We start from the raw sequence: 26241 nt of genomic DNA, 5'->3' as shown, positions 1-26241 counted from the left end.
CACTTAGTCACTAGTGTACAAAATAAGCTCCAGGTAATGGAGAGAACAGGTTCTGTTAGTTCCACTCTGAGTAAGTTAGTTCCTCTAGAAGGGGGAAGTAGGTCACAAAAATGAGGACTGTGTTACTTGTGCTACGGACTTCACTACTACTACTACATCTTCAGCTATGCTTATCACATTCTTTCAGCCTGTTTCCCCACCCCAGTTAATCCCAGGCAGTTTCCTTTGACTGATGGTGGATCTACTATATTACCTGATTCCTATGGTTGAGTTCTAGCATACTGAATTCTTCCAGTTTGATCAAGCCTGTGCATATGCAGCCCAAGAGAGGTACTCAGTTTTGTCTTGTTACCTGATAAAGACAAGTGGAGAGCTGAGGCCAGTGAGAGCGTGGCCGGTTGGGTCATAATTTATTCCTGGATATGCGTAGCTGCTGTTACAGATTGCTGGAAAACTCTAAAACTGAACCTTTTACTTTCTCTATAGATTAAAACAGTAATTTGAACTCGTAAAGTGCAGCACTTGAATAAATTCTGGAATTGGAAATGTATGTACAATAATAACATATTTTTGATTGATTGATAATGACTTATTTTTTATTGACATGCGACAGCTCCGGTACATGCAAAGCTAGCTGCTGCATCTTGTCCCCCAGCTATTAGAAGCCTGTGCCGGCCTACATCACTTAAGATGGATGAGTGGAGAGAGCGCTATCTAGACTCTAGGTAAAGCGGCAAGGCTCAGGATTCAGACTTGCGTCCCCTGGCCCATAGTGGTAGCGCATTAGACCACCGAGCCACTTGGAGCCCCTTATTTTAGGCACCTCTCAGTATTGTTTAAATTAGGATCAAATGTCTTCTATTTTTAAACATGTTAAAGACAAAAAGGTTTTTTATTGGTTGTTTGTATTTTTTTTTCAACATGACCATGAAAAAAAGGACTTTGAGGGACATCGTAGAAGAACCACTTTTGGTTTCCTAAAGAACCATGTTTGTAATGGAGATGTTTGAATGCACACCTGTATTTTTAAGAGGGTGTATGGCTACACAGAGGGTTTGTGCTTGGTAGGACTGTCGTCTTCTGTAGTTTAGCTGGGTCCTGCGTATCGAGCAGGATATTGTTGAATTTTCATGTGGTTTGAAACCTGTAGCGCAGTCAAGGCCGTCGTGCCCTCTTTTGATACTCCGCATGGCCGCTGATTTACAAATGCCAAATATCATCTCTCACAGTCTTAACAACCCTGAAAATGAGGTGGCTAACCTTTGCCTCTTAAGCTCACGGGCCATCATTCAACGTACAAACCTCAGGCATGGTTTTCTCCTTTCAGTAAAAAAAAAAAAAAGAAAAGTTCACAGGCAGCAAGTGATCAGTGTGGTAACTTTAAGAAGCATGTCATTGCAGTGCAGTATATCCTTTCTCGAGGGTCTTGCTTGCTAAAGTAGCATGAAATGTAATGCCATTTGCAGCGTGCAATCGGGAGGGGAAAAAAAGAGATGGAGAAAAACATTTTTGAACAACTGCGAGTGTTTTCTTTCTGCTCGAGCTTCAAAGATGCTCGCTAATCTGCTTACCCCTTTAATTGTGAGCTCTGGGGGAGGAGCTGCTCGTAGCTGGAATAAAGCTACTGATCCAGAAGTAAACTGATGACCACAGTTATTCCCTGCTTTTGGCACTCAGACGCCTTCCTCCCCTCCTCTTTCTGCACACCCCTTCGTTGTAGAGGAGGGGGGAGAAGAACCTCCTTGTTCCGACAATGGAATTTTTCTTTCCTTCTCTTTTTTTTCAGCCATATGTTCGGTTGACATCTTCATCAGGTTCACAGCAGGTTACCTTAGTTAACTCTCACTCGACTGCTTGATGGGATTTTCTCCCAGTTCCTTGACTCTCTTGCTCAAAGTCTAGACTGGCCCCTAAAGAAAAACCCAAGACCCTTCCAGTGTGCCACTTACAATGGCATTATTGTGGGCGTTAAGTAGCCGCAGCTTCCTCTAACTGGCTGCCTCTTTCCACAGACCTGTTAGGACACACAGACAATGGCTTTGTTCTGGGGCATGGAGAGGGCTAATCCGGACTACTACATACTGTGAAATAAATCTTTTATAGATAAGAGTGGGGAGAGAGGAAGGGGGGAAAAAAGACTTTGCCAAGAAGGTTGAGAGTTCAGCAGTTTAACCTCTGGCCGAGAATAAGGAGAGAGGAGGAGGCGCAGGGAGAAGGAGGACAGGGGAGCAGGGAACGTGGCTCTTTACTTTAGGGTGTCAGGAAGGAACATTGACCAGGTTTACTTGTGCTTTAATTTAGTAAGAACTGTTTAGTATAAATAGCACAGGTAATGGCTTGGACATTTTCTACCACCTGCAACAGTGAGGCATTTTAAATGTTAACGATAGAGTGCAGTTTCTGCAGAAACCACAAGTGTGATTGCAGCTCAGCAGTGTTGAGGTGCACAGAATGCTGGAAAGCAGTGGACAGAAAGGGGTAACCTCATCAATAATTTTACAAAGACCATACAGTGTGTTGGAGCATGAAGCATAAAGATTAAAACTACGCTAATAGGTCTACGATTCTGCCAGACTTCGTGTTTTTAGCTCGAGAAATGTGACCTGTAGAGACATCAGAACTGTTTATGGAAAGTTTATGGACAAATTTCAATACATTCCTATGGGAGTGTTTTGGCCATAATAGTTTGGTTTAGTTCGTTGCCGGAAAAAATACAGTGTGTCACGGACAGTTAGTTTTCTGAAATAGCTGCCAGCTTTAGAAACGCAGTAAATTAGTTGTACAGTTAGTTGTTCACATCAACGTCCAGTTCCTTGAAAGCTTCTTAAGACACTTTCACAGTCAAATCAGGACGTTACCTGGATGCTTTGGCTGATAATCTATAGACATTGAGTTGTTCACAATAGCAGGCCTTCTGTTTATTTATTTACTCCAATGCAGGCATTCATACTTTCCCTGAAATGGCCAGTAAACAGTCCTCAGAATGAAGACTGGCCAACGGCTCACGTACAAAAATACTTTCTCACAATTCCCCCAAACCTGAGGACTCCACTATAAACCCAAAATGCACAAAACCAGGGAAGGTTTTTTTCTAACTTTATCTAAAATCATACACCAAGTACATTCCTGTGGTGATTTCAGGCACAAAACTAAGCTAAAAAAAATCCCAAAAACTCTGATAAGCGAAAACACCACAACAGTGTTTCAGTTTGCTGTCTGTAATCTAGATGACCCCGTATTTCCCAGTAATGTTCCAGCTTCTGCTTACACATGACTCACATGAGTCTCCTGCAGGTACTTTACTGTACTTGGCTTTTGACTCAACCCATTTGTGTTTAAACATCTCTAAATACCTGAGTAACGATGCATGTGTGGAAGGGTCTTCTGTATGAAGGACCTCTTAACTGGTAGAGGGAGTGTTCAGTGGGATGCCTAATCTGCTATTGCTAAGATGATGATGATGATGATTATTATTATTCTTTCTAATAAATTTATTTATTTATTTACTTTTGGGAACCTTGGCCCAGGTAGGGTCAGGTCAGTCTGACTGGTTCACGTCAGTATTACACCAAGGGATGTTGATGTTGCCAGAAGATTGCTTTAGAAAATGGCCAGCTTTGGACAGATGTTTATCCAGTATTTCAAACCTGTATTTGATGATCTACACTGGCCTGCTACTTCATTAACACCACCTCCTTGTTTCTACACTCGCTGTCTTATTTGATCAGCTCCACTGAACATATAGCAGCACTTTGTAGTTCTACAATTACAGACTGTAGTCCATCTGTTTCTCTGCATGCTTTGTAAGCCTCCTTTCACCCTGTTCTTCTGTGGTCAGGACCCCACAGGGTCACCACAGCAGGTGTTATTTGAGTGGTGGGTCATTCTCAGCACTGCAGTGACCCTTGCGTGGTGGTGGTGTGTTGAGCTGGGTCGAGTGGATCTCAGACAGCAGTGCTGGTGCAGTTTTTACACACCTCAGCATCACAGCTGGACTGAGAACAGTCCACCAACCAGAAATATCCAGCCAACAGCTTCCTGTGGGCAGAGGCCTCTGACCACTGATGAAGGACTAGAGGATGACCAACACAAACTGTGCAGCAACAGATACTGTCAGAAGTGGACACAGTGTTTAAAAACTCCAGCAGCACTGCTGTGTCTGATCCACTCGTACCTCTAGTACAACACACACTACCACACTCCCCACCACCACTGAAGAACAGGGTTGAAGAAACGGAGAATGCGGAAGAACAGATGGACTACAGTCTGTAATTATAGAACTTCACAGTGCTCCTATATAGTAAGGGGGTCTATAAATATAAATATACATGTGTGAAAACTTGTCCCACTGCTGTACCTTTTCACTGTGATGCACTTTGTAAGGAATTTCACACCCGGGACTTTCACACTGAAGTTTGGCCTAGGCTATCTGCTTTCAGTTCCCTAGCTTGAACCACAACGTGAGCTTTCTCTGCTTAGGTGTGTTGGGGGTGATCATCCAGAAGCAATCATTATGAAACAGGGGGATAGTATTTCCTTATTTATGCTCTCAGATTAAGTCAGTTGAGTGTGATAAGAGTATGATTTTGTGTGTTGTGATCTGGGTATCCGATGCTTCCCTTTAAGTTCCCTTTGTTGATTGATTGCTGGGTGACGGTGCACTGGTGGCGGCTGGTTGTGCATGTGTCGGTCCTTACCCATTGCATTGCATGTGATGGGGGAGAGTACTGATGAGTAGGTAGAGTAATTGACTAATATTGGGAAGGATAATAATAATAAAAAAAACTGTGTCTGTAAGATTCCCAAGGCTTTTTACTGAATGATATTTGATGTTTTCAAATGTACACTGCTAGTACTACCAGGCACCCTTTGTTATGATTATCAGTAATGATACTGAAAACATATACATATTGCTAAGAAGTATTGATGGACCAATGAAAATGCTTCTAAGTGAGTTAAATCTATCGAAATATTGATTTCCATTAAAGGTTAAGAGGGTATATATAAGAGGGTATATTTCCTATATATATAAATCCCATGTACCTAAAATTAGTACTATATTCAAACGTCAAGATAAGGGTGGCACATTCTGTTGACATGTTGGCACCGTCGCTGTTGTTATAGACCTTTTATTTAACACATCTCGACCCGTAACGGAATCAAACGCATGAAGCTACTGGCAGTTCTATTAACATATGATGACAGCCAAGCAGCTGGGCTGGCCTGGAGTCTGACCCGTGTTGTTTGTTGTGTCTGTATATTCCTGCAATATCTCCTCGGCCCATCCAGAGTGCCGACAGACAGGCAGAGGTGGTAAAAAGTGGTGTCAGCTGTGAGAGCACGCTGGGCTCTCTCCACCACTCACCTATTAACCTGCTCCCCCCCGGCCCAAGCTCGATCAAAGCGCCGCGTATCGACTTTTAAAGGCAGGCATCCCCGGGACGTCAAAACATTGATTTGCGACTGACCCACACCGCCTGCGCTCAGGGCACTAGCGTGTTGCCACGCGGCGGCGGTCCTGTCGAAGGTTAGCTGGGCATGAAGCCCAGGGGGGATCAATGGAGGGTCCTCCTGAGCCCCGCCATCAGCTGCAGCCCTGCTACACTTTGGGTGCGAAGCAATCGAAAATGGCTCACTCTTCTGAGGTGATTTCAATTCAATTCTCACCCATTAGTCGGTGTTCGTGACACAGTCAAATGACTTTTCCCCGGCTGGCGACAAGAACACGCCGGATTGTTTTCCACCGCCACCGACCAGACAACACGTTTCAAAGCTTTATTCACTTTTGAGTGAAGTATGGAAATATGTGGATCTGAAGGAGGCTTACAAGTGCAGCATTGGCCTTTATATGAAGCTCCAGTGGAAATGGCTGATCATCAATTGCTCAAAAATGTAATATCTCAGGGTGCAAATGGGGGTTTGATGCCTTGCTCAAGGGCACCTCAGTCCTAAATGTTCAGTGAACTCAACACCACCACCACCACCACCCCCTGCTGTTCCAGGGGATTGAACCTACAACCTTCCGCTTTAACTATGAACACTGAACAGGGCTAGCTGTGGCCTTCTGTTAAGAATCAGCATGGCTTCTTGGTGATCTCTATACTACTTACATTTTATGCGCTAAAGTTTGCGGACACCCCTTCTAATGAATGCATTCAGCTACTTTAAGTTGCACCCATTGTCCTAAAAGGGCTGCTTTAGCAAGTGAGGACACGGCGCTCAGGAACGTCTCCTGACCACAGACTGTGGTCAAGCTAGCAGCACTTTTAAATATAAATGGACTTTATTTAGTTCTTGCTTCTGTGCTTTGGGGAGGGGTTCTTTACCTCTTGAGATCAACCATACAATGGCACATATACACACGTTCAGATTACAGGACTGATGACTCATCTGTAGACACTACAGGTTTGGTGCCAGTTGACAACACGGCCTAAAACGGTGGAAGTAGAACATGAGCTGCAGTACTTTTACAAACGGTGCTGAAGAGAATCATCACTGAGAAATAATGACGTTCATTGCCTTGAGCTCTTAAAAATAAAAGTGCTCTATGAGTAATATCATAGAAGAGCCTTTTTTTTTTTTTAATTCCAGAAACCATTTTTGTAGAAGAGTTGTGCCTTAAGAATATTTGTGCAGGGTTTGAGAAGTGTAGAAGTGTCTGTAAATGTTCTTTAATAATTACACGGTTCTTCATGTTCATATCTTTTTTACAAAAATGTTTTTTCTATGATGTCACTGAAAAAAAAAAAACCCTTTGTATCACTTTCAATTTGTAGAGTGTGGATAGCTAACCATTCTGCTCAAAACTCTCTCTCTCTCTCTCTCTCTCTCTCTCTCTCTCTCTCTCTGTGTGTGTGTGTGTGTGTGTGTGTGTGTGTGTGTGTGTGTGTGTGTGTGTGTGTGTGTGTGTACACTCTGGCTCAGGGCAGTTCATAGACCTGCTGCTGGGAACAGGAGCGCTCTCAGCATCAGGCCCAAGGGGGGCAGAAGGAAGGCCGTTGGGGAGGGAGCGAGAGGGCCGAGCGTGTGTGTGTGTGTGTGTATTGGGGAGTGGGAGGGGGGGGGGGGGCTGGATTAAGCAGCCTCAAGTCTGTCATGGTGACATTTCTCTCTGGCTCAGCAGTAGGGGTTAGGTTTACCCTCCTAACCTTCAACTTTCAGCCTTAACCCATTAATCCCCTTTGTGTCTGTCTGCCCGTACGGCTCGCCCCCGCAAGAACGCTCACAATATGGCAGCGGGAGCCCGCAGAGGCAAGGAGCCGGGGTCTCTTTGACAGCTTTTCACCCTCAGACATGGGCCTTCATCTCACCACATTCCCTAGTGTAACACCACCCCCTCCAACACCACCACCCACCCCAAAAAACCCAGAAGGACAGTTGGTGACTAAATCAGAGCGAACAATGATTTTGGCCTGCTATTTTCCACTGATTAACAGATCAGTTGTCCTGTCCTCAAGGCAGCCACAGATAGGACATTTACTAGAAAGTAGAGGTTTTCCAAGAGTAGTTTGTTGCCCTTTTTAATGGAGTGTGGTATGTTATGATTGGTCAGCCTTTGCAGTATTGATCGATGGAAAGCTGCAATATGCAAATGAACCCTCTAACAAATTAGTCAGTGTGCTGTGAGCATTCTGACCACCTTACAGGCGCTCCAGATGACAAATGATGAAGAATGATGAACATGAATGTTCAAATGTCTAATTTTTTTTTTTATTATTGCATTATATGTTTAAAGGTGCTCCAGTGATCATTCATCTATTACAGTTGTGACCTCTAAACATATGGGCCTGGGCCGATCATCCAGCTTTATTGAATATTGACTGTTATATGGGCTTAAAGGGGAATTATTAACCATTTTTCGCCATTTTACCAGTAACCTATGAGAATACTGCATAGTTGAAATATACAAACTCCGTTTTGTTTATAGTGATGCTGATGGGTATCATGAGGATTATGCTGTCTATCATAATAAAATCATTGTATTCATTATGCAAAGGCTCTCATTACATTACATAGTTTTATATATTATTTCTAACATGTTGATCATGCACACTCCTGGATTATATGCTGTTATATGCATCTGTTTCTCTGCATACTCTGTTAGCCTCCTTTCACCCTGTTCTTCAATGGTCAGGACCCCACAAGACCACCACAGAGCAGGTAGTATTTCTGGGTCATTCTAATGGTTGTGGTGAGTGTGTTAGTGTGTGTTGCACTGGTACAAGTGGATTAGACAAAGCAGTACTGCTGTTTGTTTTATTTATTTATTTTTTAATACTGGGTCCACTTGGCTGAATATTTCTGGTCCAGCAGTGGTGCTGAGGGGTTTAAGAACTCCAGCAGCACTGCTGTGTCTGATCCATTCGTACCACACACTACTAACACACCACTACCATGTCAGTGGAATCACTGCAGTGCTGAGAATGACCCACCATCCAAATACTACCTGCTCTTTAGTGGTCCTGTGGGGTCCTGACCATTGACGGACAGGGTACAAGGAGGCTACTAAAGAAAGCAAGGAAACAGATGGACCTCCCCCCCTTATCATTCAACCTTTTCACTTAGAGATTTATTGTTTCTTACTGTCGTCTTTCTAGCAGTGACAAATTTCTCCTTGTGTAGTTCAGAATATTCCGAGTCCTCCAGCGTTTGAGCAAATCCGGCACTTTTAACCCAGACTAACAGACACATCTCGTTCAAGGTGGGACAGTGAGGAGAGGGCCTGTATGAAAGGAGCTCATCTGAATTTTGGGCTTTTCATGTGAATCCCCTATGGCGAAAAAAAAGGGAGAAAAGCTAGATTCCCCTGAGGATTGAGATTTGCGAGTTCTTATGAATACGCATGTCTTGAGGTATGTTTGAATACTTTACAAAACAGGACCCTCCTGGATATGTTCTGCAGGAGGTGCTTTGTTTGGGGGCAGCCCCTCCCCCTCCCTTTTTCCTCCTTGCTTTTCCTCCTTTTTCTTTCTTTCTTTCTTTCTCTTTACTTCTCTCTACCGCTCTCTCTCTCTATCTATTTCTATCTCTCTCTCTCTCTACCTTAACTGTCCCATTCTTCACCCTCTGCCTCTCGTTCAGTATCCTCTTCTTCTTATTTCAGCCCCCGTTTTTCCACCCACTTTCCTCCCTTCTCTCTCTCTCTCTCGCTCTCTTTCGCTTCACTCAGATTTTGCCTTCTTCCTCCCCCTCGTCCTTGGCACTGGTGTTCATCCTGTCACCCATAAAATCAGCATAAAATTGACCCAACTCTGCCAGATCAGATGAAGGAGTTGGGCTCGCAGCCCCTGGGGAGAAGGAAATTCAGTTTGGGGAAAAAAAAAGGAATCTTATAAGACAAGGTCCGTGAAATCTCACAATGGGATTATGTAACACACCTCTGTCTGCCAACTCCCCTCCTCCCCTCCTGCTCTTGCAGTGTTGAAGTCATGTTTGTTTGACATCATGAAAATAAAGTCACGCTGATGGTGGACTGTCTGAGTAAGACTAAGGAGCAGGAAGAAAGAAGGAAGGCTGTTAGTTGAGCAGTAATTCAACTGAGAGAGCTTGATAGGAGATGTTTAATTGAGTGCTCTACAGGCTTAGGCCTGGAACTAATCACTTATAAAGTGAGAGACTGTATACAAGTGAAGTTGGAGGTCCACTCCAAATGAGCCATTTGTCTTTACTGACGACTGGTCATGAAGTGTGGTGCCAAAAAGGTAGCTCCATCTCTGCTAGGCTTTAAAGGGCCTATATCGTGAACAACTGCAGTGATGTAGTATTTAAAGACTAGGGATGTCTCAATTTGATCCAGGAGATTGGGATCAGGGCAGATCCAGTCATGATTCCTTGGTCGCAAGCTTCAACTTCTTTACTGCTTTAAAACCACAGGCTAACTGTGCTCTCAAAACCTGAGAGAACGCTACCAGATATAAGGCTGAATGTCAAACAGTTCCCTGCTCCGCATGTGGTGCACTGGGTCATGAAATAACAGCTTCTACAACCAAGTAGGGCTTTGTGTGTCTAATTCAGAGCCTTTTATATTTAAACACAAGTTGCATGACTTCATACTAAAGTTCACAGTTTGGGTGGAGAAGCCACAGTTCCATGACTCATGTTGTGTACTATATAGTGAGAAGGGAGCCAGTTGAGATTCAGACATGGTGGATCATTCCCATGTTGAAACACACCTTAAAATAGTCTAGACTAGGGCTTGGCGATATGGTAAATATACAATATCACGATATTTAAAGACATTTTTAGGATGTGCAATATCACGGTATATGGAATAACCAGACTTAATACATCAGTAGCGACAGATTCTTAAACACTACTATTCAGACACAAGTGATTTTCTATTCAACATTTGCTTCACTTCATCTAATTAAACCAGTCTAATTACACTGTTTGGATTGAAATGTGCAGTTGGTCATTTTTTCTTTATGTACTAACAATATCCTCGATATGCTTAGAAAAGCATATTATGTAATAATAATCATGATACAATTGATCACAATGTGATTAAAATATCATCATATTGCCCAGCTCTAGTCTGAGTATATATGTACATATATAGGCAATATTTGTAGTAATTTGTTGTGTTGATTGGTTGTTGATTGGAGTGGTTGTGTGAAATTTCTAAGATTTAATTGGATTGGGATTGGCCGATACTTAACATTAAGGTTCCCCCCCCCCCAAAAAAAAACAAAATAAAACAACAACAACAGGATTCAGACTTTCTGAGTAAACAGAAGTTACCTTTTCTGAAAATGTCATTGACTCCCCAGTCTGTGTATAGATGCTTAAAAAAACACACTACATTTATACAGATCTTTTTAAAGCCTACAGCTGGTTAGCGCTGCTAGAGTGTTTTAGCCCAGGCTGTTTTTTAAATGAGGCACGACCCATCATTGTAATCTAATTGAGTGCAATGTGTTTTTCTGAGCAAATCATGGATATTGTTGATTAAAACCACTGGCCAATTGCATGCTTCATTACTAAGAGCATTATTGGTGTTTATTGGTGTAATTAGATGTAGAGCCGGGCAGTTTAGGCGAAAATATATTACAACCGACATCCAGAGCCGACATCTAATTGACGGAATCTCATTCCCAATCTCAGTCGATCATTTAGATTATTATTATTTTTTTTTTGCTGTTACTAAATTCTGCTGTTACTAAATGTAGTTCTTTTACCCACTGTGTGTGTTCATGTACTGCCCCCTTAAAAGAAAACATTCCACCGCATGTCTGGTTATGTGCTTCTGCCCCTGTCCAGTGTGTTGTGGAAGTATCATGAAGAACTTAAAACACAGAGCCATCTGAGCAACTCCAGCATTGTATGTAATTGGTCATTAAACATGAACTATTAATTGAAACTGATTTGAGTATACACTATATGGACAAAATATTGGGACACCTAATTGTGTGGTTCATTGTTTTGTCCAAAGTCAAGGGTATTAAAAATAGAGTTCATGCTGCTTGGTGCATGGTGGAGTAAATATCTCCTGAGAGTATTTGTGCTGGGAAGTCTTTCCACTAGATTTTGGAGCATCGCTGGGGGGTTTGATTGCATTCTGCGACAAGAGTGTTCGTGAGGTCAGGATGTCCCCAACCAACTCCCCAGCTCATCCCAAAAGTCCTGATTGGAGCACCATTATTCCGGACAACAGTTTCACTCCTCCACAGCCCAATGCTGAGAGGCTTTAATACCCCTCTAGCTCAAACCTGGCATTTATCTGTTCCTATTATATTGGCAGTAATTCTCTACACATTCTCTAGACAAGCTCTGTGTGTGTGTGTGTGTGTGTGTGTGTGTGTGTCAGCAGTGGGAGCAACTTAAAGTAGCTAAATGCATTCATTGGAAGGGGTGTCCACAAATATTTAGACATGTAGTGTAGTTCTTGTCATCACCAATCCTCTTAATGAAATAGTTTGACTGTTTTGAGGCTGATATTTACAATAATGATAAAGAAAAAGAAAAAAAAACCCAACATATTCTTTTAGATTCATGCAATATGAAATTTTCATAGCATCTACGATTTGTATGTCTGTGGGCCTCTGCACGGCTGCTATTAGCATATGCAGAATCCCTCATACTCTCTGTGCTGCAGTGTGCCGGCACATAGGAGAAGCCACCCTTGCCCCCACCCCCTTCATTAATATGTATGTCTTCTGAATGGTGCGTGGCGTTGTGCAGCCACTGATTAATGCTGTCTGTCAATTGCTTACAGATCCGACAGTGCTGTGGAAGTTCCCCCAGGACTTCGGAGACCAGGTTGGAAACAGAGGAACTTTTTTTTCCCCCCTTCCCTCAACCCCCCCACCTTCCTCCTCCTCCTTCTTCTTCGCTCATTTCTGTTCAAATGAACCTCCTCACCTCATCCGCGACCCCTCCTTTTCCTAATGTCTTGCCTCTCTTGCCTCTCTCTCTCCCTCTCTCACACTCTCTCTCCACCCCCCCACCACCTCCTCACAGTGAGCTACTGCTCATAATAAAAAGCAGTGAGCAGGTCTTCAACTGACGTACGGGTAATTATCATGTGGCCGTGACAGGAATGAGTATGGATGGAGCTTCACACACTTGCAACCTTCGGCATAGCCTGGCTCATTTCTCATCCGCCCGCCACAGCAGCGATGTCCCTACCAAAGACACTAGGGCCTTTTATTATTTCAGTGCTTAGCTCTCTCCCCAATCCAAATCCATTTGAAAGAATGCATTGAAAACACACTGGGTTCAGTTTTATCCCCACAAACCTACATTTGTAGCTTCAGAAATCTTAAAAAAAACTAGAGAAAATGACTAGAACTAATAGAAGATCCTCATACAGATCATTGTAAACAAGAGTATTGCATGTGTAAACTGACCTGCAGGTCCATGTGCAATAAAGAACAGTGAAGAACCAGATTGTTCTGGCCTGATCAGACCGTTTATTAGGGCCTAAAATTCCCTTTTTATCAGAAACCACACACACACATACACATGACCTCTCTGCCCATATTTTTATACATATTTTCTCATACTCACGGCCCAGACACAAGCAGAGGCCAGGAAAGCTGTCGTTGTGAGTAAAAACATCTTAAATCTCTCCCATATATCTTCTTCTTTTCTCATTAAAATTATAATAATTATGTCATGACTTCAGTTAATAAATCAGCGTTCAGCTCCAGAGTTTCATACTGTATTGATTATAGTGTATATAGGCATATTGGGAACGAGTGTGGAGTTAAATACTGTTGTTTTTTTTGTTTTTTTGCCCCACTACTGTGGGGCAGTGGTGGCTCAGAGCTCTGGGCAATGGAAGACAGGGTTGTGGGTTTGATACTCGGGCACAGCAAGCTGCCCACTGTTGGGCCTTTGAGCAAGGTCCTTCACCCTCTCTGCTCCCCGGGCGCCGAAGCAATGGCTGCCCACTGCTCCGGGCACTGTGCTGTGCTGTGTGTTTCACTGGTGTGTATGTGTGTGTTCACTGCAAGGATTGGATAAAAGCGGAAGCCAAATTCCATCTGTGTCACAAAAATTTCACAAATTGTAAAAATGGATGTCTTGACTTGTCTAATTCCGTATTAGTCATCATTATTATAGATCTGCTTTTGTCATTTTCCTCCAAAACCTCACTTCACTCAATGAGAATGAAGGTTACAATGGTCTTTTTTTCATAAACTACACACACAAATACTATGTTAAGAACAGCACAGCTTGGGTTAATACATGCTGGGTTAATCTGACTCGGCATTGCTGGATCTTTGCCCTAAAAATGGTTACTTTGACCCAGCGCTGGGTTGTTCTCTACTTTTTTTTGTTGGGTAAAAAAAGAGAAAAGAATAATGAGGCTATCTGTTTGCAATTACCAGTTTATTGCCTGTATAAATGAATGGATGTATAAATAAATGAATAAATGAACAAACTGCCCACAATTAAAAGCTCAATGACCCAACCTGCTCCACCCAATTAATTTTTTTATAAAAAACTAAATTATCCAGCAATTCTGTATTTCTTGCTATCTTGCCTTTTCATATGTATTTTGTACACATTTATGATGTTTATGATGTTTGGCAAACACTCAGACAATCCAGAGCCTCTCTCGTCTCATACTGTGTTTCAAGATGAATGGCTGTAGTGTTAGGAGTCTTGCAAAAGGGCTCCTATTAGTACTGTGCAGTGTGTTTGCCCCGGCAGAGAATTGTGCTGCGTTGAGGTCAGTAGGCTATAGGAGTTGCATGGACTGATCGACTAGTTGACTGGTCAGCTAGGACACCCACAAAACCTCGCAGTGGGGAACTACCAGCTAATCAGAAGTAGAAACCAAAGTAGTAAGAAAGAAAGCAGCTGTTCTGTGAAACACTGTACTAATCAAACTCAAAATCCAATGTTAAGCTTTAGTACAATATAATACTGCACAACCGCACATATCCATGGGTAGCACAATATAACAGTACACCTGTAGTAGCAAGACGGAACACGCTGGAAATAGACAGGCTAGCATCAGGCTAGCATAGGTTCAAGGCATCCGTTCACAGATGAAAGAAGACGACAAATTCAGAATTTGCATGTCCGCCTTATTGGTAAAGATATTGCACCACTATGTGCTGTTTCTGGAAAGAGGTTCATAGACCTTTACTTTTTTAAATCAAGCTACACAATCCCATCCAACGCTACCCTTTGGAATACAATCACCCTGCAGTACAATGCTCTGAGAGTAAGCATTTCCCCAGAGATGCAAGGTCACTCATTACTGATCTATACTGATCAATAAAGCCTAGCTTAGGAAGCACTGAAGCTGGAAGTTAAATGTAGAGTCTGTGTTTAACTGTTCTTTTATATACAGTTTGACGCATTCTTTGTTGTTGTTAATCCGTAATCAGCTTTTAACTGCACTAATATAGTAACTCCTATATACGCCGTATACTAATAAACACCTGCCAGTTGACTAGTAAATTACTAGCCATAGTAATTACTAGCCAACCTCTAGTAGGCTATGCTACCTGCTACACATGATACAGCTGGGATTTAAACACAAATCTTAGGACAAAGACAGGCCACCTCTGCGCTGCTAAACACCGTACAGCAATGAGCCTAAAACGTATGACTCAAAGATGAAGTGAATAATGATGATAAAGTTTGGGAATAACAGGCACTGGTCTGGGAAATGTGCAGACTGTAGCTGAGCAGTCGGTCCTTTACTGGAGTAATGGGCAGACCTGACCTGATCAGCTTGGGCCAAACTGCTATGGCCAGACGACTGGTTTGGAGAAGCTTTGAAATGGCAATGGCACCGGTCAGCAGTGGTCTGCGGAAGGACAAACCACCAACCGGTGACAGGCAGTTGGGTGACAGAGGCTTATCGATGCACATGGGCGGCAAAGACTATCTCGTCTGGTCCTACTGTGGCACAGAGAAATCTTTAATGATGGTTACGGGAATTACACACTTGCTCCATATGGGACTGTAAAGGCACAGACCAGTCAGAGTCCCTATGCTAACCCCTGTCCACCGTTGAAGATGCCTACAACAGACACGCAAGCTTTGGAACTGATCCTTGGCGTGGTGGAGACGTCCGTCTGATCCAATGAGCCCTGTTTTCTATTACGTCATGTAGACGTCTGGGTACGATATATCTTTGGGAATGCTTATGAAGGTGTTGGGTTAATAACCCCATGAAACACTTTTTCACTCCTAACGCAAATAGTTTCTTTGCTACATGTTTCTAAAAGGCCGAAAAAGGATGGTTTCGTTAGGCCAGAACTGAACCGTATTAAAATGAGTCACACTTGGCTTGAGAGCGCACTCGCTTGTTGTTGACCTAACTGTGTACAGCCATTGCTGCTGAAAGCGAAGTGGTTCTGGCTTTCACGGCAACATATTGCGGTCTGACCCGGCCGCCGTTTGCTCGTGGTCTTGAAAGGCCTGTTAGCAGTTCTTCGAGGACTAAACCGAACAGACTGTTGATCAAAAAAAGAGACAAGAAGGAGAGGCAAATAAGTGTAAACTACTTGGTTTAGCACCGTCTAAATGGCTTTGCCTTTCTCATGCACTTTGAAGTTGGAGCAGTTGCAGTGATGCTGCAGGCGCTGCCTACACCACAACAACAATAAGTGCGAGAAGGAGAAAAACAGAAGAACTGAAAAGCTCACACATTGTGGTTGGAGAAGCTGGCTCATGCCTTCAGAATACATCAGCAGTGTTAAAGAAGTGCAGCCTACTTCTTCACACTAGTTTCTTCCTTTTTTCCCCCCTCTTTTTTTATTTGATGAAGGGGATCGTTTCTGCTGGAGGACGGCTATTTAGCTCGGCATGTACAGATGGATCGGCCTTTTCCACGTCCGCATAAAGACTCTCATTCAGTCGCCTCATTACCAGGATTAGGCTCCTTTTCCTCTTTGTGGAGCTGCTCCCTCTGTAGCCGGAGAAATCCCTTTTTTCCTCAAGTTAGCCAGCATATGGCAGCAGCAGACCCAATCTCTCCAGGCCCCCTTTTGTTTATCCTGTTATTGTTGCCGAGCGTAATGACAGTTGTAGGCCGTAGATAGGGGTGGAGGGGTTAGTCTACCCCAGGGGAGCAAGAGAGCGAGTGAGAGAGGGAGACAGAGAGATGGAGAGAGGGAGCGAGGAAAGAGACAGAGACAGACAGCAGTGTGGATTATGGAAATATGGATTTTTTTTTTCCCCTCTCTCTCTCTGCCTCTCTTCCCCTCTTCCTCTCTTCTCTTGCCTGCTCTGCTAGAATAGGGGGCTGTAAATAAGCAGAGAACAGACTGGAGGCTGGCAGCGAGGGGCGGTGAAATATGAAGTGCAAGGACCTTGGCCCCTGAGACTCGTCGTGGTCCTGGTCATCTACAGCTGCCATGTGGAGAGGCCAGAGCGGTGGACATTTGAATTGCAGCTTGTTCTTTTTTTTTTTTTTCTTTTTTTTTTTCTGCAAACGGAGGAGACAGATGGAAATCCGAGCGCTACTTTCTGAACTCAGATGTCCACCCAAAACTTCAGAAAAAAATGAATTATGGAGGAAAAAAAATGGCAGGCTGAATGAGATTTCCGTGTGTATGTTTCATGCCAGTCATAGAGCTGCTATCTCTCTTCTCTTCAGAAGGTTGACTGGCATTCCTTGAAACATTTCAGACCCATTGAAAGTCATTGCATAGGATACCCACCAGGATTTCAGGGCCTTTTTTTTGGGGATTGTTGCAGACAGAGATGCCTCATTTAGCTTGAAACGCTTTGCAATTTTTAAATATACTATATTATATTTTAATTTATATAATATATTATATATTTTAGATAAAAGTTAAAAGAAATAATAAATAAATATTAGAAATGTCAACATGATGTTATGATTTTTTTTTTAATGTAGGCTGGATCAGTCCTGTCAAGAACAAATTAGAAAGAAAGTGTATGTCTGAACCAAAAATGGAAAATTTTAAAATAAATAAATACACACAGTTTTAACGTTGTTTTAATTATTTTATGCACATGTAATGCCAATTAACTACAGGGGAAAAACGCTTGTGGACTGAGGCAGTAGGGTAATATTGCAGGTTTGCACACAAATATAACCCAATTAAGCAGCGCTATGGAACTCCACTGACGGTAATCCTTGCCAAAGTTACATAATGCAGTTTCAGGCATGCTGAACCTGGAGAAACACTGTTCACCATAATACAACATAATTTTGAAGCTGCTGTTTGAAAACATGCTAGATAACGCTAAGAACTGTTTTTCTCAGGTTCTGAGAGATGGAGCCACTGGTCGGGCCTGTGGTTTGTGAGCATTAAAGTGTGAAAGTGTGAGGTTTAATGCTGTAGTGTGGGGGAAAGACAGTGAAGGACAACAACCTGATGAAATCTGTCATTAAGTGTAGGATGTCCCACACTGTCAGGTTTAATGAAAATTTAATCCTGTAGAGTGGTTTAGGCATTAAAACTACACATTTTGATTTGTCGAACAGTGGAATCTGTGTCCTTTTCTTTCCCTTTCGTACACCATCATGGAGGGCCGTGTTCATTCAGTAATGCTGTTGACCCTTTACAGGAAGTCTTATCTGTCAGTGATATGTATACTCAGGAAGCTACAACTAAAACCTCCTGATAAACTCTTTCGAGCTTTGGCAGAGTGTATGCTGGCCAACGATGAAGTTTTAGTGCAGGTCATGACATTTCTCGTTGATTATGAGGAAATACATTTGAAAGTACATTCAGAAATGATTCTTGGCACGAGCTTCTGCTTTCTTGGAGAGCCGTTTAATGGATTTCTTTGACGAACCATTTGTGTAACTGGTTCTAGACACTTGCTTCTCGTTGACAACTTGATGAACCTCATATCCTGCCTAATTGTTGCTAGCACACAAAAACCTTGTATCTCGGTTTCTGCAGTTTTTCACTTTTTTAATTTGAATCTGACCGCTCTTCACAGGTCATGGCGAATGAACTAATGGAAATGCTTCAGAATTACTCGGAATAACGTTTTCCTCTGTAAAGTTGCCATTCTGCCGTTTTTGATGACATGCAAAATCGTGAAGCGTCCAATCTTTTTTTGAGAATTTCCCCACTGCCGGACAAATAAAGGATTATCTTATCTTATCTTTTTGCTGACCGTAATGTAATGCTGTGGTCCTATAACAATTGAATGGGTCTCCTAAATCCACACTCTGGTGGGTCTTTTAAGCAATACTATAGGACTACATCTTTAGTTCCATTTAGAACCAGTTGTGTCAGTGTAAAGAACCTTTAGATTGGTCAGTTGGTTGATTTTATTAGATGTTTAAAAGGTCTTTCACTCATGCATCTCTTTGCAGAAATGGTTCCTTATTAAACCCAACATGGTTCTTCTAAGGCAGTGCTAAAAAAAAACCTTCAGGATCACCATTCAGTAATTACATGGAAAACAATGCAACGGTATTATTAAGATACAGGAGTGAGGAATACAAGTCTGCCGATTGCTCGGAGTTTAAGGGGTTAAGAAGGATTTAGACGGACAGTTGAGAGTTTGTAAATAAGATCAAAAGCCTGAGCACCAGCTCAGATTTATCTTGATGGTAGTCAATCCTCAGTCTTGGCAATGCTGAGAGGCAGTGTACTTAGCAATGCTCCAGCTCCTCAGGCCCAGTCCCCAGAGCCCTAGAGAGCAAATATTTGTCTGTTTTTGACATAGTGTTCAATCTCATGCCCCCAGTCTGACACTTCATGATTGGTGGCCTCTTCCTCTGCGCACCCCCTTATAGGATGTTGATGGGTACCCCAGGGGACAGCCAGCCAGCGGAGCATCATGCCGGAGCACAGGGGCAGTCGCAGCGGTGATGGCTATCTCTTTAATACTTTAGCATGGAGGGCGTGTGAGAGATAAGCCATGATGGGGGACAACATGGCAGAAGTTGGAAGGAAGGCGGGGGGAGTGGCAGGGATTCCTTTTTCCCCTTCAGTGCACACACTGACAGCACTCCCGCACGTGGCCCTGTAATGTGCATTCCCTTTGTGTCCTGCGTCCTGGGGTGAATGTTTTTTCCCCCCTTCGTTCTCCAGGCCCTGAAACCTCTGGGGCCTGCCTAGGCTTTGGGTCATGCACACACTGGCCCTCGTGAACTGGCCTTTGTGCTTGTCTGAGCTGGACCCCCTTATTTAGGCCCCCCTGTTGCTCATGCCTCCTGATTACCCTGACCTCAGGGCTGGCGTCGTGGGTGAACACAGAGTTAGTCCCATTTCTGTTGTTCTTGTATCTGGAACCAGGGTCAATTGCACTGGTGATTGGTGTTTTACCATGTTAACCTGGGAAATGGTGGCTTATGGGGTAGCAATCTTGGGGCTGTGGGGCTGCTTTAGTTTCCGAGCCTAACGCTGATTATGGTTGCAAGTAATCTGTAGTGACTGTATGAATGAAGTGTCCAAGACAACTTTAAAGAGTCTGAAATCCATCAGCATTTCTCCTAGGGTTGGGCAGTATAATACTGCATAAAATGATAATGGTATCCCCAATCAAGGATGGTTGTACATGACCATAAAAAGCTCATTCATGTGCGTTTAAGATGGCCACAGCTTTGTGGGAGCTCACTGGTATGTGTTGATGTGAAAAGAAAATGCAGCAAGTTGTGAGTTTAGCGATGTCCTTGTGATGATGAGTGCAAATGACAGGGAAATTAAGCAAACCTGGATGAACCAGTCTACTAAATGTGCCTGAAAACAGGTGAAACAGTTGAGTCACTCTCAGAAGTGAGGTTTTATCCTTTACATGTGTGTGGGCAGTAGATACTCTACAACTGTCAAACTACACCAACACACCGTCCTCGTCCGATCCACCACTTGCTCTCTGTTGCACTCGTAATTTACTAGGCACCGCCTTAGTCAGACGCCAATCAGCTTGAGTTAAGATTAACATAGCTTGTGGCTTACTCTGCTTACTCTGCTTACAGCTTGTGCTTGTAAAGTTTGGCTCTTGGCACATAGGCTACCGCATCCATAAGCTAAAACAATGTTTCTAATTTGTGCAAAAATTACCCTTTTTTTTTTCCATTTATACGTAATCAGAAATGTCAGCTTTGACGTTGGATCCAGTAATAACTCAACGGACGCATGTTCTAAACAAACTAAATTGAGATAAAGTACTGAGAACTGAAACTGGAAGGGATTACTTTGCCACATGAAGCTGAAATTAGCTTCTTAATAGAATTTCCCGTTCCACCTTCAGTAGTGCAGCAGTTACGTTCTGGTGCCTGTATGGTTCTAAGAATATGAAGCAAAATGGAACAGAAACTTAAACAGAAAAAGACAGCTTTAACTTAAACTTCTTCACAGCATACCTATCTATAGAATAAAAAAATCATTGAGGTATCGCCTTACTTGGATGGTCCATTATAGATGCCTCATAGATGAGCATCTACGAAGCATCTACAGTGGACCATCCAAGTAAAGTGATAGTCATTGGTTCTTGAGAGCTTTGCACTGACGGAGAGGCTAATCTTTACATGCAGCTAGCTTAGTTTTAGCTATGGTTGGTGAACTAAAATGCATATATTGACATTGATTGATTCAGATCCAGTCTTTCCAGGGGGAAGTTAGTTGTAGTGAAAGAAATAGCAATAGCATTACTGAGAGACATACAAAATACCCACACTTGTTTGCTCAGCTACTTTCAGATCAGGATTCCTGGAAATGTGTGCATGTGAAAGAGACTGTTCTCCTGTGGTCCACCGATACTAGGCGGTCATGGATGATGCACTGATGTACAAAAAAGTAGCATCCATCTCAAAGCATGGTTCCTTACTTCACTTTTGTCTGTAAGTCTGTTTTAATAAGACAGTTTCATTAATTAAGCAACTGTATTTGGTTTTTGGCCAAACTGTTGCTTTAAAGGTGGGAGTCCCAGGTCTAATTCCACTTGGCGATGCAGCATGGCATGGTACGCCATTAGTGCAGTGCTCCCTCAGCCGGGTGTTGTTTCCACTGCCAAGCTACCAGTACCATAACCAAGGACTTGTGGCGATTTTTTTTATTTACCCCTCTCTAGTGGTCCCAGTAAGTCACAATTGGCTGCTAGACTGAAAAAGCATGTCTTTATATCTTTATTTTGTATAGAAGTACTAGAGTATAAAACTTGTCCATCCGGATCATGGTTAGTGTTTATGTACATGTGCCTTACAACTGTCGAGACACGCCGTCCTCATCCCATCCACCACTAACACTAGGCTCTTGTGTCATTTGCACTCGCCGTAGTCAGACGCCAATAAGCTTGACATGATGCTAACTCTTAACAGCTTAACACTTGAGGTTTCCGAGTGGAACTCGTACTTAAGAAGTTTGGTTTCATGTTACATTCATTAGTCTTTGCTCCTAGGCTACTGCATTGTGTCTGTACAGCATACAGTAGAGGTGTTTATTAAAATGTACTAAGGTCCAGTTAGAGAACATTTCCTCAAGCTTAGGTCCAGAACATCACGTCTAACTTGCATTGTGCTGCAGTACTATATCCTCTATATCTCCTTTATCCTCTAATGGCCTAGTAGTTATATTAACATTGTATGGGGTCAACAACTGAATGTCAATTCCAATTTACCGTAAATAACAAATACTTTACATTAATGTTCTTTTCTCATTTCAAGTAAAATAAAAAAAAAATAAAACAGTATTTTAAGATGCACATTTTTAAAAAAATAAAGTGCTTAATATCTGATCTTGTAATCCTGCTTCACTTTACCGCTTTTTAATAATCGCCACGGTCTCGGGAAGCTTGAGACCTAATGGTTTAGAACTACTTGAGGGAAGAGTAAATCTTTACTAGTCTGTCTGTTCCTGATTAACCTTTCACTTTTTAGAGCCGCCAAGTGAATTAAATATCCTCTGATTCCCTTTCTTCAGTGGATGTACGTCACTCACTTGAGTTGCAGCGCTCATTGTAATACACCGATCTGATTGGCTGAGTAGCGTGCAATTTGGCCGAGTAGTGTGATATTTACGAAACCTGATTGGTCTGTGAGCTTCTAGAAAAGTTATGCTGGTTAAAATGAACACTTCCTAGGGGCGCAGGGAGGTTCTTGATTTTGAGGCACAAAATATCAACTAGATGTTGTTCTTGGTTCTGTCTAAACTGTCTGTTTTCTGTCACTAAACACAAGCATTAAAATACTTTCCTGTTAAACAGTTTGAATGAAGAACAGAAATGAATGTTGTTGTTTTTTTATGGACCGATCAGTGTTTTCGGGGCTGATACGGATCGCAGATTGTCTTTCAGCTCGATCACTCAGTTGCTATAAGCAATAGAGGATGGAGCTGAATGCCACACTAACCTTTCAAAGCATACTTCAGGTGATGCATCATCGTGCATTTTCACTCCATGTGAAATTTACCATACTGTTTGGAATCAGCCACATTTAAACGCCGTCAAATTAACTCCCAGCACTCCCAGTCTGATGAGTAAAAACTACATCACCTTGGACGCGAGTCCTTTAGACTGTTGCTGCTACACTGTTGATCGTGATTAAATGTGGTCTGCACTGTTTGCTACGCTGTTTTGTGTGATTGTCAGAGTTTGCCCTGCTGTGTTGCTCTGCTGATACTTACTGTCTGGGGATTTTGTGGAAAAAACGTCAGGCAGACACATGCAGCACGTGGAGTGGAGTACAATGCTGGCTTTAATGGGCTTCTGCAGTTGCGTTTGAGCTCCGTAGTTCCATCTAGCATTCGATCAAGGAACTGCAGCGTCCTGCAACCGAGGGGCCTTGCACAGAGCTGCTGTAATCCCTAACTCTTGAATTTGATCTGGTCAGCTCTCAGGATGAGCTAATTGGAGACATATCGGCTGATTGACGCATATTTCAGCTGCCATCTAGAACCATTCCCACTTTTATGGCTACCGGTGGGGGGTGGAGGTGGAGGACCCAGGTTCTCGGCCAGGGTCCGGATAGTTCCGGATCAGAATTAGCACCCATACTGTGCTGTGTTGCGCTGTTTGAAGGAACCATGCCAAAATGAATGATCAAAGCTTCTTATTTTTGACTTCCGCCCGCCATCGCGGTTCCAGAATAGCTGCCGAACAAATTAAGAACTGCGGTGACTTCCCATCGATTGGTCTTGTTGACTGCAGTGCTAAAGGTCAGAAAACCAAAAGTCTTCTTGCCGGGCCGGATCTGTGTGCATCAGACACTTCAGTGGGATGGTGGCTTAGTGCCCTGACTGCCAGAGAGCCTTCCCTTGCCAAAAGCAGATTAATCCATGGATGGTGAAATTCATAAGAGAAGAGAGAGAGAAAGAAAGAAGTGAGAGAGTGAAGCGGTGACTCTGCTGCTGCTACAAGTGTGTAGGCTATTTCAGAAGCACGCACACACACACACAGAGTGAGAGAGAGAGAGAGGGACCCAGAGAGAGAGAGAGAGAGAGAGAGAGAGAGAGAGAGAGAGAGAGAGAGAGAAAGGGAGAGAGAACGCTCCGCTGGGAGATGACAGCTTAAATGCAGAAAATCCCCCAGGCCACTTGGCACTCAATTAATGATGTTTCTGGCTCCACACTTTTGGGGCATATGTGACTGAATCTCCACTTGGCCCAGAAGAATATCAGTTGTATCATAAGAACAAAACCGTTCGCCTGTCACTTGCTAATTTATGCAGCGTGGAGAGTTTTGGAGAATAATATCTCCTTCTGCGCTTGCCTTTGAAATCAAGCTTGGCTTTACCGATGGAACAGTTCAGTGAATTTCGTAGGCTGCTGATTCCAGTGGAGATTCAGATCATTTGACCTTAAAAGTGGTCGTGTTTGTGTGACTAAATGGGTTCAATAGGTAGTGAACACACAAAATATCTGTAGGCCGCAAGCGAGTTTTTTTCCCCCTTGAATTTCTCCTTGAAATGATGAAACGCACCTCGTTTTCTAGTCAGAGTTTTCAGTGGCTACTCTGGAATTTTCCCTGCTCGTCCTGCCCCGTGTCTGGTCCCTACAGCCCCGTCACACACTTCTGAGCAAGGAACTTTTTAAAAATATTATTTTATTTTCTTTAAGTGGGGCTGAGGATCAATACCTCACCTGCTACATTTCCTTAAGCACTCTCATGCACACACAGGCTATTTTTGCAAGCGAGAGAAATGACCTCTGCACCGGCACACCGAATATTAGCTTCTTTCCACCTAAGGGTCGGCTTGAGAAGCCGTGAAAACGAAGGGGGGTGGGGGGGGGTGAAGCAGAAATCACCCACCTCCCGCTCGGCTCGAGTCTTTTCAAGTGAAAATGTAACGCCCAGCGTCAATTTGAAACTGCATCGAGCCTCACACTTCCCCTTTAGCACGTTGCTTTGGTCCAGGGGCGAAGTCGGCACTTATTAAAGGCGCGTAGCGCGGGGTCAAAACGGCAAGCCAGCAGCATACGATTAAAATATAATGAAAGAGATCTCGGTTGGAGGATTGGAAGGTCCAGAGCACACAAAGATTATTTTCCCCCCATTGATCTGCCATTGCATCAGACCGTGGTGCTGAAACTGAATGAAGGTATGATGCTATATGTGCTTAGAGCCGTATCAGGGTGTCATGTGTTCTGAGTAAAAGTTGACCTTGTGCGCTTTTTCAAGGTCAAGCTTCTAATTCTTGCCTTTACTGCTCTAAAAGAGTGAGAAACGAATGAGCAGCAGAATGCAGCATTCACAGACACGCAAGTAGTGGGCTGATGTCATTTGTATCATAAATGAGGAAGGCACAGTTAAGGAAGAAAGAAGTGGCTGGTTTAGTTACAGGTCATTTGTTCCTGTTCTGAAGTGTAATGTTAGAGGACTGTAGGGTCCTGTAAACTGATGAGCCATTATATTATGACTACATGTCTGAGATGCAGCTCAATTTACAACAGGGCACATTTAGTGCTGTTCCTGTTTTAACACACCCACTTTAACTCCGCAATTAGCTGGTAATCAGCTGATTAGATGGATCAGGTGTTGGGAGCAGGGAAAACGGTAGAAATGTGAAGGGCAGTCGACCTGAAGGACCAGGGTTGAGAAATACGGATCTACAAGACCTCTAAAGGGGTGCCCTGTAGAATCTGGAGTCCTGTAAATTGCAAGGTGGAGGCACCATGGATTTCCATTGACCATGGACTTCTGGTACATCTCGTTAGTTAAACGTTCAGAAGTGCAACTGTACTCGGCCCATGCAGGTCATGTTAAATAAAACAGGACTCTCCAGATCAGGGCCTTCTTTTATCGGTTCAAGGCCCAGTTCTGATGCTTGCCAATCCATTTGGGTTCTTTGGTGGTGGACAGGGGTTGGCATGGGAACTCTGATTGACTGGTCTGCAGCTATACAGCCCTGCGCTGCACTGTGTTTTTCAAGGTGTTCCTCCCATGACCATCATTCAAGGTGACTCTCTGTGACTTCGTACCACAGTACAAACACCTCTGTCAGGTTTGGCCCAGGCTGGATAGCTTTTGTTGCCCCTGCCACAGATTTGCAGTGGTTTCCACAGACCTTGTTGACTGGGAGCACCCCCACAAACCTTGCAGTTTCGAAGATGCTCTGACCCAGTTGCCAGGCCTTAATGATTTGACCCTTGTCAGAGTCGCTTAGGTCTTCACATTGCCTGATTTGTCCTACTGTACATCCAACACATCAGCTATGAGAACCCACCGGTTAACCATCTAACATCCTGGATTTTGATGTGCACCATTGTTCCAAGAGAATTGTTATATTTATCTGTGAGAAGTGATCACATTTGGTTCATCAGTTTATGTGACAACGACAATGCAAGGTGCCAGAAATAGTTTGATGAAGTGTGAAACTGATCTTGAAGAGTTTTCTACACTTTT

At 43.2% G+C, this 26241-nt stretch overlaps 1 protein-coding gene across 2 annotated transcripts in view; it reads left to right on the top strand.

The window, feature by feature from the left end:
• dennd1b (DENN/MADD domain containing 1B) overlaps positions 1 to 26241 on the top strand; it is a 129591-nt gene that overhangs the window by 19815 nt on the left and 83535 nt on the right. For both annotated transcript variants that reach the window (XM_072660938.1, XM_072660939.1), the window contains exon 3: positions 12215 to 12258. In XM_072660938.1, the coding sequence (XP_072517039.1) occupies positions 12215 to 12258 (44 nt within the window). The remainder of the gene's footprint in view (positions 1 to 12214; positions 12259 to 26241) is intronic.

The sequence above is a fragment of the Salminus brasiliensis genome, chromosome 17 (genome assembly GCF_030463535.1).
Source record: "Salminus brasiliensis chromosome 17, fSalBra1.hap2, whole genome shotgun sequence".
Lineage (NCBI taxonomy): Eukaryota > Metazoa > Chordata > Actinopteri > Characiformes > Bryconidae > Salminus > Salminus brasiliensis.
The sequence above is the reverse complement of the archived record's forward strand: the minus strand, read 5'-3'. Positions and strand labels throughout refer to the sequence as shown.